General features: G+C 41.7%; 1 protein-coding gene across 6 annotated transcripts in view; it reads right to left on the reverse strand.

The window, feature by feature from the left end:
- The window catches only part of MTA1 (metastasis associated 1), a 70,137-nt gene that overhangs the window by 36,609 nt on the left and 19,948 nt on the right, over window positions 1–13,580 (reverse strand). For all 6 annotated transcript variants that reach the window (XM_052666662.1, XM_052666661.1, XM_052666659.1 and 3 more), the window contains exons 4-9: window positions 12,837–12,963; window positions 12,601–12,664; window positions 7,526–7,643; window positions 5,907–6,009; window positions 1,854–1,953; window positions 310–498 (exon numbers count right to left, since the gene is read on the reverse strand). In XM_052666662.1, coding sequence (XP_052522622.1) covers window positions 310–498; window positions 1,854–1,953; window positions 5,907–6,009; window positions 7,526–7,643; window positions 12,601–12,664; window positions 12,837–12,963 — 701 coding nt within the window. The remainder of the gene's footprint in view (window positions 1–309; window positions 499–1,853; window positions 1,954–5,906; window positions 6,010–7,525; window positions 7,644–12,600; window positions 12,665–12,836; window positions 12,964–13,580) is intronic.

The following is a 13,580-nucleotide window of genomic DNA, read 5'->3' on the forward strand; positions in this document are numbered from 1 at the left end:
ACTCTTTCAAACAAGTTACTCTACAGCAGCAAGGCTTTCCTGTATCCACTCTGTTGTAGTCAAGCAGACTATTTTAAATTAACATCTCTGGAGGAAAAATCAATCATCAGTGATTTGAAATTCTGACTGTACAGCAGGCTGTCTTCAGCATGAGGTCTGTCTTCCCTGGTTTACTGCAAGACATGCACCAGTTCAAAGCCCTCTTCTTCAAGATGAAGAAAAACAGCTCAGTGCAGACAAGCAATAAATCAGCTCTGTTCTCCGATTAGAATCAGCCTCATCATGCAGGCTCCCACTTCATATACTTACAAAATCTTGCTGAATGTCAGTGAAATCTTTTCCATATTTTTCTAGTGCTTCCTCAAAGAGGTTTGCCTCTGAAGCAGACCACTCCTCCATCTCATCTCTGCACAGGACTGGCCCACCTTGTGGCACAAGCGCAGAGATCGCCTTGGAAATGTCATAGACATTTTTGTGCAAAGTGTCCATAGCATGAAACTACACAGTTGTAAAAGAGAGAAATAAATGTTAGAACAAGCATCCAGCAGGAAAAACACTTAGCAATTTAACTGCAGTAACAGAAACCATGCAGGGGTATCTGTGGATACAGTGTACTACATCTGCACCAAGTCAGTAAATACTTGCTCCAACCCCAGATTCAAGATAATTTTCAGTGTACAAGTCTTATGTTCATTAAAAAATAGTAGGATTTTTGGAATGTGAGCATCTGCATATGAGTAATTCCTACTTTATCTAATCCCCAGCACCACCACTGCAGCACTACTGTTAAGAAAATGCAGGGGATAGAGCCCCACTCACCAGATGAAGATAGAGGACTGGGGATATATTTTCTAATTAACTTAGCCATGCACTTCTTTTGTCAAATAATCCTCACAAATTGCATATAAAAACAAATATTTAAGCACACACACATTTGCCCCAAATGTCACAAACTCCAAAAAGGATTTAAGTCGCACATAATAGTTGAGTAGGAAGAATTATCCTGAGAGTGAGCAATTATTCATGAGAAAGCTGAGCTACAACTGATGGTGACTTGATATTTATAAGGGAGAACACACTGAGAGTGAGGAATTGGTATTTTAAATGAAAGCTTGGCTTTATTTCTGTTGTTTTAATCAGGATGTTATTTGTCTTCCATTATCAGAGCTTTGAGCACATGCCTCATCAACCTGCAGTGTTTTATGCTAGAGTTTGTTCTACAAATGATTTCATATTATACCAGTTATGAGGTGAGATTTTGATAACAGCGCTCTGGAGCCTTTGTAAGTGTTATTCACACTTCCTCTCAACTCTTTCTAGCACAGAAATTTCAGTTTTCCCATTCCTCTCTATTAAGTATCCTTTACAATTACAAAATATTCACAGAATCACCACTCCTTTGGAGCTTTAAAGCAAAGCTCAAAGAAAACTCCATCAACTGAAATTTCTTATCTGACCACAAACTCTTCCCCTCTAGACAATTTTGCCCAAGGATGGCAGTGGCACCTGGGGAAGTGTTAAGTGGTATTTTGGCATTTCGACATTGCAGACAAGCACGTGGATTCTTTTTAAGACCTTTATTCACTAAGCCTATGTAAGAGATGGGCTGTGAAGCGTGGTCAAAACACTCAAGAAATAAAAGGTCTGAGCTACCCAAGATGGATCGCAAGGAGGCACAAAGCCAGAAAAATTTACTTCAATGTAAATAAAGGGCTCCTTTACAAAGACAGGATCTGGTTCACAGCAGGCCACAATTACAGTCCATCTGGCCCTTTCCTTTTGCCAACTGTTACATTGAGAAGGTGAATTATCTTACATCTCTCAGTAACTGAAGGCCCACTTATAAACCTTACCAGTGTGATGTCCCTAGAGGCTGCTGCAGCACTCATGTGCAAACTTGGCTGTCTGACAGAACTACTGCAATCTAGTGCTCGGGCAAACGTACCAACGGACCTGAAAGAAACAACAACGGCACATTAACTCTGCGTGCAAAGCAAGCGTAAATATCAACACCCCAACCAACATTTTTTGAGATCAGCAGACTCCACTTCTCAGTAACAAGATTACACGTCTTGGCACTACTTCTGAGCCAGGAACCATTCTCTTCAGATGTGGTTTGTTATTACGAATGCTCAACTGTGCTCACTTTATATGACCAAACAGGCTTAGGCAGGAAAACAGTGGAGGACTCCAAGATCCCAAATGGGCAGTTTTGAACCATCTCATCCTTTGTCTCTCAACACAAATTTTTGAATTAAGGTTTAAAAGAGAGTGATCACAAGTGACCTTTATGAACGGCAGCCTGAGCGGCACTGCGTTGTCCAAAGGTACGTCGATAGATGCCAAGATATGACAGGAAAAAAAGAATGCAGCAACAATCATTTTCCAAAGCTGCAGAAAAAGTATGACATAGTCTAACATTGTAAACGTGTATTTATTGTGTGTACTGTAACATTTATATATAAAAAGAGTATTCAAAGTATAAGTAGACTGTGTAAAAGGACAGCAGTTCTCAAATACTGCCCAATGAGCCACTCCTGTTTACAAGGCCACAATTCCCAGGCTCCTCTTTTTACCCCTAAAGAAACAAGCTAGAGAACTCTACAAAAGGAATACTGGTTCCAGTAATTCCCACTCCCCTGGCTGCTTGTTGCAGCACACAGTTGGGAACACTCCTGCACAGTGAACTGGAGCTGAACTCTGAGAAATTACAACAACAAAAAAATCAATTCCCCCCCAGCACCCCCTCACTCTGTTCACTTCCCCAGACTAGTTGACTAGCTGAGTGCATAGAAGAAAAAAAGGTAAATACTTAGGCAGTAATCCATCAAATATCTGATTTTGGTCAAAAGCCAAAGCCACCCCCGCAAGGCTTTGGTGCATTCAGACTTCACCCTCTCCCGAGCCTCCTACTCACTCATGCTTGTCCCTGCTTCACAACTCCCCTGCTTGCAGAACTGATAGTTTTTGGTGGTTTTTTTTTTTTTTTTTTGGTGGTACCTAATTAGAAACTGGATCACTTTGCTGATTCTGGGTAGAAGCAATCGTTATACTGATCTTTTTGGGAACGTTTTCCAGCAGGCAGCCTCACGTGGCTCTACCAGCAAACCAAGCAGGCAGCAGAAAATGGCCACAACTGCTAGAAGCAGCTTCATAACCAAGAAGCCTACACAAGGTGGAAACTGCCATCACAGAGCAGCTCTGTGGTCACTCTGAACCAACCCACACACAAAACCCCCATCAATGAGGCCCTTCCAACCTCTAGTTTCCTACTGAGTGTTCCTGACACCAAGACCACAGCAACGCGTGGCTGAGCGGCATTGTGAATCAACGCTGCTGGAAGTCAGCCCATCAAACAAACTCTTTGTTGAAGGGTCCTATAAGCAGCAGGAATCCTTTGCTGGAGATATTCCAGCTTCCTCCTCCTCTTCTCCTGCATCACTGGTAGAGATTATCTTCTCCCTGCTTTCAACCATTTCCCTACGTGCATCTGTTTAAGTACAAGGCGTGCTTTAAAAGTAATGTCTCCTATTATGTTGACCACAGTGCCAGAGGCCAACAGAAGGAACACCATATGCAAGTTTATCAGGATCTACTGAACCGAAATGAAGCTGAAGGTGACAATTTCCTGGACAGCATAATGATCAGCAATGAGATGAGGTGTCACCTGTATAAGCTGGAGTCAAAACAGCAGCCTGTGGAATGGCAACATGTCAATCTCCCACTGAAGAAAAAGTTGAAGACAGCTCTCAGCAGGGGAAGTGCTCTGCCTTGTAGGACAGGAGAGAGGTGATCCTTCTGGATTTCTGGGAACCCAGACAAACCATCAGCTCTGACTGCCATGTTACAATGCTGACTAAGCTGAAGGCTCAAGCTACCAGAGTCAGGACAGAAAAGAAGACAGCCTTAAGCTAGACCCCATATCAGTTTGAAGATTGTGGAGCACACTGCCAGTCTTGGCTGGACTGTCCTACCACACCCACCATATAGTCCAGATTTGGCACCTTCTGACTTCCATGTGTTTGGGCTGATGAAAGATGGACCACACAGGCAATTTTTTCCTAGCAACAATGCCATCGTAGCACCTGTGAAACAGTGGGTCACCACTGTGCTACAGCGTTCTATGAGCATGACACGAGGCTCTTGTTCATTGCTGGAAAAAAAATGCATAGCCAACGGTGGTGACTATGTTGCAAAATAGCATTTTGCAGCTGAGAATTTGCTCTATGAAACAGTGTTATTCTGCTCTTCGTATTTGTTGTAGTTTCCATAGAAATAAAGAGGAGGCATTACTTATGGAGCAACCTACACAGAATTCATCCACTGCACATAAATCACTTAATCCAGCAGGATTTGACTCCACTGCTGGCACAAGTCCAGGGAAACAGCCACATTTTGTGTAAGTAGCACAGTGGAACTTGAGGAGACTAAATTTTATGGTGATTCCTTAGTGCAGTCATAACACTACAGATTTTATGAACCATAAAAAAAAACAACAAACAACAACTAAGTCTAGACAACAGAAAACAATAGTTAACCAATGACAAAAATGTATTAATGGATCTGAACTGTCAGATTTTCATCAATCTGGACAGCAATTGACGTTTCTCCATTTTAACCAAGCTGGTTTTATTCTTGGCTTCCTGCTACTGGGCTCTCACACAAGGCCCATCCCACTCATGAAGAAGTTCTCAAGTGTTCTTAAAAATTTTGTCTCAATTGCATAAAAATGGCAAACTTTTATCTTCAAAGTGCAAAGAAAAATGATTTTTGTTGCACGTTTCTGAACATACAAACTTCTCATCTTGCATACTCAAAACTCTACATTTTAACTCAATTTTCCTTAATTCTGCCCTTTTCTTTCCTCCTCCTGTTTTCTTAAGTCTATATCATTCTGTGTGTTGAAAGCATTTAGTGTTGTTTCATAAATGCATTCTTTTTGCATCATTCAACAGCTCCAATCAGAATGAGAGTCCGTTCCAGCCAAATTCTTCCATGTTATGTCCTCAGGAGACACCCCATTAATTCACCCACTACAGACACAGCAATACCACACCCAGGACAATTCAAGAGGAAAGTTCAGCAGCATGATAACTCAAGATGTGTGTGGGAAGGGAGAAGGGGGGAAAACACACCACCTTCCTCCCTATATCTAATAGTAACTTGATCCACTGACTATGGATGGTCTAACTATCCATCTGCTACTCACACTTCCATGCTTCCGTAGTCTTATAAACTTAACTAGAAGACAGAGCTTGGAGAGCATTACCTTTTTCTTTAACTGTAAATATTAAATTTTAATATAAGCTTCTGTTCATATAAATGAACGGAACACTGAAAAGGGTCACAAATATTTCATAAAACTAACACTGACAGACAGATTGCCTTGAGTTTAAAAAGAAGCATAAAACTCACCATTCCCCATCTGTACTCATTAGCAGGGATTGACTTTATTCATTCTGTTTCCTAGTGCCTAGACTCCAACATCTTAGCTTTAACTATTACAATTTAACTATTATCGCATGTTGAAACGTGGCTGGATTTGAAAAAGGGACAAAATGGACTCTGTAATGAACTGTGAGGAATTTAGCTCACTGCGTGCTCGAAGTGCTGGCCAAAGAACTTGAAAAAACTCACCAGTTACAGGACAGTTCTCGCATAAAATAGAAGAAAACGATTGACTTTTTGAAAGTGAAAGTTGTAAATCCAAGTAGTTGTTCATGAAGTCATGCAATTCCCAGGAAGGCACATTAACACGTCCATCATTTCAAAATGAAACACGTGAATCAAGCAACCAAGCCAGCATTCATACCAATACAGCAAAAAGAACACACACAAAAACACCAAGTGCTTAGAAAAGATGAGTTATTCAAATGATCTTCAACGAAGTGGTAAATTGCTCTTACCGTGCTACCACCAAGAACTGGTCTATCTGCTTGTCTACTAGCGGGTTAAAGGCTTCCCAAACTTTTGTTTCAAGTTTTGACTGATCTCTTCCATCATCCTCACCTGGTTGAAAAACAAGTTAGAAAAGCTCAGCATGACTGTTTTGAAATAAAATTACTTTCCCGATTTTGTATCTCACAATAATTTAACCACCAAATCAACTCAGATACTCTGCCTGACAGTGAAAATTTCATTCACCCATTTGGCTGTGACAACTTCAGCTTGACAGATGCAGCAACCCGACTCATCCAAATTAGGCCACCGGATGCTGAAGAACTGATATCTAATGGCACAGGTAATGGGAAACAGACTACGTCCTCCCCCAAACTAGCCTCCTCGCTTCGGCCTCCTCCCCAGATTCTCTCTCTTTCTCCTCTACCTCACAGCAGTTCCAGGGAAGCAGGCACACTCCCAGCTGCTCTGAGCAGGCAAAGGGTAGCTGGTCCTGTATGCACCAGCTGCTTTCTAAGGGGCAAATCATAGCATCAGATTCTCTTAATTCTATTCTCCCAACCATATACAAACCAAAATATCTTCGAAAAAAATACAGGAGCTACTGAGCCTCTTTTTTTTAAACCCATTTTGAAACATCTGGAGATTATACTTTTCTGAATTCCCACGCTGGCTGGCTGAAGGAAGAGAGTGCCTTTCAAATTAGTTCATCCTCATTTAGGAGGCTAGCCCAGCTGCCAAATAAATACCACAGACAAATTAAACAAGAGTCCCAACCAATATGTTGGCCTGCTCTAACATTAGCCTAACAGTACCTGCACATCTGCAAAGCTCTGAAGCAGAGAGTGAGGTACCTCAGTGCATTAACATCTCTGCCTGTGGAGTTTGGTAGAGCCCCTTCCGACACAGCTCATAACACCAGCTCTCTGAGAAGGAGAATGTTGTCAGATAGGTCTGAGCCCTACGCAGGTCTCAGAGAAGAGTTCTTCCACCCACTGCAGTGCAAGGACCAGTGTGAAGCTGGTATCTGTTAACTAATAGCCTCTTTTCCTGGGCATGTGTCCTTATGTTCCTTCTGCTCCACGAGCAGGGCAGGCTGAGGTATCACAATGTGCTCGAGGCAGCAAATTCCTCCTGCCTGCTCTGCAGGTGAGAAGTCTAGGCTGGCAGCCAACAGCAGCAGACGGGCAGGGGGCTCTGAGGAAAAGGCATCCAGCAATAATGGGCAAATTGATGTGGGGAGACAGCACTTAATTGGCAATAATTTGGGAGTGGCTCTTACGGGGAAGCGAGGCTTGATTAAAAACACAAAGGCTATACAGATGTGATGGAAATTTGTGCTTCCCATGAAAATTCTGAAATCTCTTAAAATGAGTGCAAGCTCTGATAGAGCCAATTAATTCAATTTGTCTCAACAACTTTTATGATTTGGACAAATGCCTGCTTAAAGCCTGGTTTGAGACACAACTAATTGCATGCAGTGGGCAACTGCTTCAGTCCCTAACAAACCGAGCCAGTGGTGCACACATGACGTGGTGGTAGGAACCTCTGTCTCCCACACGGGCTGCATACATAAAAGTGGCTGCATTCCACGTGGTCTCTTGACAACTTAAATTATGGAAATTACCCTCTTTTAATAAGTCTGTTATATCTGCCTGGTATCTGTTTCCAACTCGAATTTCTCCTTTATCAGCAAGTAGAGTCTTTTGTTGAGGATCGTATACTAGCGAATAGAAGAAGAAATCCTAAAAATGAAACAAAAACAGAAAATGAAGCATTACTAGCTTACATTTTTAGCACAGTAAATATAGTAGAAAGCTTTTATGCTGTTTGCTCACCCAGTCTAATCATAGCAAGTAAAAACAAACTAATTACCAGTTCCCTTCTCAGCACTCTCCTAATAAAGATCAGGATGTGGCCTTCCTTGTCTCAGGGACACACTGCTGACCGAACTGTTTCCCCTCATCACTTAAGATTAAATTGCTGTCTTTCTTCTGCTGCTTATTGGGCAAAGGGAAGCAGATTTGGCAGCAGCAGCAGCTAGCTGCAGGTGGTAATACATTAATTTGTTGCTTTTGCTCAAGTAGATGAGAAAAAGGCTAAAAAAGCTGCTTGGTTTCTGTCACCTGGGTAAGCATGAACGATTAAAGCAAGAAGTCATACCAAAATGAGAATGTCCTGCCAGGGTGGAGGAAGAAAACAGCCTCAATTTTAATCACTTAACTGCACAGGGTAAGTAATTGAACTCTTCTGCAGCAAGTAAGTTCCATCAAAGGGGAACATGGGATATGGGGCAGGAAGAGAGCTCTGTTTGGACATCTCAATCTCCTTCCACAGTAACCAGGTCACCAGGAACAGAAGAGAAATGCATTATGTGCCATTCTTCATATCTTGGGTTTCCAGCTCCTTTTCCCTTCCCCGCATTTCCGTGTAAATAGCTGGCAACCTGTTCCAGTGCATCTCATTTCACACTTTCCCTTTCCCTGTATTTGTATGCATCATGCAGCAAAAAAATCAAGAAAAACCAGCATAAGTTTTCAGCTCTCTTCAACCTCATGAAAAGGCGGCAAGGAAAAGGAAGTCCTCAATCTGCCATGAAAACCCCCAGAAGGAGGAATGACCACTGAGTTTCCCCAGTAACAAGGTAAACATTCTGTGGACTAGAGAGTCAGAGGTGCACATTAGTTTGTTTATCCAGCCCTGCACATATATAGATTCATCTAGGACTGATGCCACAGAGGTAAGGTCTCCCACATTTTCTTTACACTTTTAAAGCATCCAGCATGCAAGCAATTACAGAATTTCAAAATGTTAAACATGGTAGTTCTAACTTTAATAGAAAAAAAAAAAAACAGCACTTTTTCCAAGAGATTAATATGTATGGAATGGGGAGAAGAGAATAAATTTCAACTGGTCTGCATATGCTTTGGCTTTGCTGCCTAAGAAAGCAGGATACAGAAGTCTCACCTATCCAGCCCAAAACAAGAGGAAAGGCTTTAATTTGCACTGATCTTTTCCATCAGAAAACACATCACTTCCCCACAGAGGGAACATGCTCTGTTGGTGGCAGGATTGCAGCCATAGCTAACTCTTGGGAAAACACAGCCCTAACACCCAGGTAAGTAAACTAGAAGGGTTGTGGTCTGGAAGATTTGGTTGTGTTTTCAATCAAAGATGTTCTCGACAGAACTGATTCCCACTCCCACAGGAACCAAAGTCTACTTACAGCAACCTACCAACAGAAGGGAGCTTCAGAGTAGAAGACAAATAATTCATGTGATAGCTGAGTCAACAAATCTGGGTTCTTGCTCCCTGACATATGCAAAGTTCAAAATATTACAATACTGAGGATATACTGCACAAGAGATTTCATAGCATGATCTTTGTTGGCCAGAAGTCATTGATTGTGGGGAAGTTTTCTCCTATGGTATCTGACTGAGATGCTCTATTGCTTCTCTTCTGTAGATCACTGCTATGTATTTAGCCATCTAATGGCAGTCACTCAGTGAGAAAAGGGAGCAGGATACACATTTCTTTTTGCTGTTCTTCCCTCATCCCTTTGTTTGACGCAGAGATAAAGGAAGGCAGGAGAAAGGCAGGCAACACTTCTCTCCAGAATAAAAAATTACAGGTCTCTGGTCTCTTCTACCCAACCAGAGCCTCTTCAACAGGGATGAGATGGAAATTTAGGGGCAGAAGTGTGACTACAATGCAACTCCCAGAAGTAATACAATGCCACCACCATCAGTGCCCATGGAAATATTAAATCCAGCCCACAAAAATGGCACGTCATTCCTGAAAACACTAACATCAGTTTAATGCCAATGGAAGCAACAGCCCAAGGAGCAGAGCAGATCCTAGTGTACTCTAGAATGAGTGTGAGTTCTTGATCACCACTGCATAGCGCCAGTGAGAGATTTTTCAGAAGGATTTCACCCAACAAAGTTACACGGCTCTTCACAATCGTCCATGCTTTTCCTTGCTGTCAAAACTGTGCATGTCGAGTTCACAGCAGTGAAGAAAAATAAGGGTTTTCTGCTTTAATTCCACATCCCAGAAAACACTCAACGTGTTTGGGGAAAAAAAATAAAAATAAAAATGACCTGCCAAGAGTTAAAATTAAACCATGACTTTTTGCTTCTCCAAACTGTTACATGGACACTCAGAGCTTCCCTATCCAAGCCCCAAAGCTACCAGCAGCTACAAGCCAGGAACCACAGCCACCAATGACAGAAAAACTGTAGAAAAGCTCCACATGAAAGTACAGTACAGAAAGTGGTTCGTTCATTACAGCCTGCAAACCTACTCTCATGAACTCAGTTGGGGTGAAGGTAGAAATTTTAGCATGTTATTTTTAGGGAGTACCAAAAGAAACAAATGCCAGAGATGTACCCAGCAGGCAAAATTCACACCATCACATGGATATCTTCTAGCAGCACAGTCAAATAAGTGGTACGTATAAAAATAGGGAAATCTAGTGCTAATCTGCAGAATAGGGAAATCAACCATTTCTGGCACATGGAGTAATAACCTTCTCTTGATCTCCCTGAGAATTAAAATTAAGTATCTACAGGAAATTCAGGTTTTCAGTTGCTTTTTTCTTTTCCCCTTTTTCCTCTTGTTCCTCAGTCCTTCTACAAACCTGGTTTTGCCAGACACAATAAAAACAGCGCTGGGCCCTGAATGTCATGCAGCAATCTGTGAGCAGCACAGCAGGAGAGAGGGGAAGGATGAAAGCAAGATAACAAAAATGTAGTTTTGCTTTGCTTATTATCTCCCTAAAAACTTGTCTTCACGTTTAACCTCCTTCAAGGCAAACAGCCTTGGGCCGAAAGCCTACTTTCAGTGGTCAAAACAGGCAAGTTATCAAACATACAAGAAATCTGTTGGCACATTCCCTAGAACTGCTTTGAAAGCAAAGAGAGAATTAAAAACAGGAAGAGGAAAAAAAAAATAAATAAAATGGAGCAGTTGAAGACAGTTGAAGACTATACTACCCAGGGCCAGGAACTGACCAGGCAACAAGTATCTCCTTTCTGATTCTCTTCTCCCTCCACCCCAGCACATTTCTGTTCCTAAGCTTCCCATTTCTTTACCATCTGTCCAAGCTACTTTGCACCACAGCAAAACACTGTGGTAAGCAACAGGACACATTCACAGAACTCTTTCATTCTGTGAAGTCTCTAAGTGCCTGCTCAGTTTAAAAATAGCCTGCATCACTCATCTTGCATTTTGAGAGTTCAAAAGGATGAAAACAAGAAATCTTTCTGTTCTGACATCTGCATCTGAGCAATTGCACAACTAGAGGAAGAAAGCTCCCTTCTCAGCCGAGGTACCTACCTGTAAGATTGTTGGTGATAAAAATGTTTGGGGAGCAATGGAGAAGGAACACAAAGTTTGGGTACTGGTAAGTCTGAAACTAATTTCAGTTTGATTATCTTTTGCTTTCAAATGGGCATCTCCCAGACTGCTAGCTGGTAACAAGCATTTCTGAACACAACAGCCCTCGTTTGATGCACTGCCATTTGGCAGTCCTGAGCAGGCTCAACATGTTTTTGGTTTCACATTCCAAAGAGAAGCTTGACTATTTAATCTCTGTGCTTTGTTTAAAATTCTCTTAAACTGGAGCACTGGATTAAAATTAATCTTACATTTAAATAAATACTGAAGAAAGCTAAAGATGCATTTAAAAAGTCAGCCCAGACTGCAACACGCTCCTTCAAACCAAAAACAACCTGTTTTCTTTGCATTTCTTAAAGGACAGTTTAATGACTGTTACGTTATTGCTTTCAATTACAAGATTTCCTCTCTTATGTAACATTTAAATGTTTTCAAATCCAAACGTGCTTGCAGACGTATTCAAATAATAACACACTTAAATGACTCATTATTCGTTAGCATGAAGTTTAAGAAAATATATGCTGTTAGTTTCCAAAAGGAAAGGTTTCCTATTGTCATATGCCAAGACTGCCTAGCCCAGCTGGCAGCCAGTAGTTCAGACACCATTAAACTTGTATACATGTGTTAATAAACTGTAATTTTTTAAAATCACGGAACACCTGAAAAAGTGAAACCCACCAGCGTAAGACAGTTCAGTTATAAGTATTTGGCTGAGGTACCTTTAAGGAGTCAGATTGCTAACATTTCTGCAGGAGTCAGAAGTTCAGTGACAAGTAGTTTTTCAAGGATCTAAGTGTCTGTGGTGGCAAATGAAGGATTACAAGTAAATAGTTTTAACGGTGAACTCCAAACCCAGGGAACTAAGCTCCTCAGAGATCTGAGGTGAGATCAAGCTCAAACCATACTGAAATAAATATGTAAGACTTCAGGAGAAAAAAAACTAATATATGGAAATACAGTTTGCTGGCTTGCTCCCTCTTCTACAGTTACTTCACCTCCCACCCTGTGTAGTCTGGGAGCCTGAGCCTCCATCTTGAGCTTTCAGTCTGCCATTCTGATAGGCAAAGAAGGGACAGCTTACTGTCACAGGAATGTAAACAACATGCCTGGCCTGCTAGATCCACCAAGTTTCACATCAAAATGAAGACTGCATTGAGCCCAAAGCTTCCCCCTGTCAACACTGAGTATGCTTAGACATGAAAGAAGAACCGTTCTTTTTAGAAAGCTTACAAAAAGCCACCAAATCTAAACTGTGCCAAAAGAAAGCGTTCAAGCTTGACAATTCACAAAATGGGTTCATACCTCCCGTTCCAGATATGATTTAAGGGATTCTGTCTCATTTAACAGAGTAACGCTGCATTTGCCTCTAAAAAAGAGAAACATATTTTATGAAAAAACACACATCTTAAATGCTTGTGTGACGTATAAGATGATACTATTGAAGTTGCACACAAAATTTAATATTACACTGCAGATTACTTGAATAATAGTGACATTTGGCTTCTAAATAAAAAGCACAGGAAGAAAATGGCCGTTACCTAATATGTGTGGCTGGCAGAGATTCCAGCTGTCGTGAGAGAAATAATTCACGATGTCGTAACTGATGCTTCTGTTTCTCTGGCAAGTCAACCATTTCTGGGTTTTCCATCTCTTCCTCCATTTCTCCTAGTCACAGAGAGACAAAATGACCATTATGAACACGGCACAAGTATGGACTAAAGGCCAATCAGCTCCAAAACCTTCGCTAAATAATAAACAGACTCAAGGTGAAATATAACTTTGAACTCTCACATTTCAGTTAAGGAAATAATTAGATAACTAGTGCAGAAGCTTTAAGTCACGTCTGTGAAGAACAGCGTTTATCACCACTAGAATGAAAGCATCCCAGGTCAACACTTGTGGAGGCCCACCAAGCTGTGGTCACAAATCTGCAGCAGAAGAACAAGGGACCATCTGCCACAGCACTGGCTGCATTGGGAAGGAGCTGACACACGATGAACGAGGCAGGGAAAGCAAAATCTTCAATCCAGGTGTCAGCTATCATGCACCCTACTCCTGTCACAGTTGCACACTGCTCCGTCCTGCCTTCAACAGCTTCTGAAATAAATGCCTACTGAAAAGACCAGTTTAGCTGTTGAGAGGATTTCACTCTCTTCACCCTAACCACAGGCCATAGATCACAGTCACAAGATGAACTGGAATGTAACCAAGTGCCCAAGGCCAGCCTTGTGAGCAGCCCTCCCCTGCTGCAGCTCACACACTGCTGCCACACAAAGCCTGTG

This window comes from Tympanuchus pallidicinctus, unplaced genomic scaffold (assembly GCF_026119805.1).
Source record: "Tympanuchus pallidicinctus isolate F22 unplaced genomic scaffold, pur_lepc_1.0 scaffold7, whole genome shotgun sequence".
Classification (NCBI taxonomy): Eukaryota; Metazoa; Chordata; class Aves; order Galliformes; family Phasianidae; genus Tympanuchus; species Tympanuchus pallidicinctus.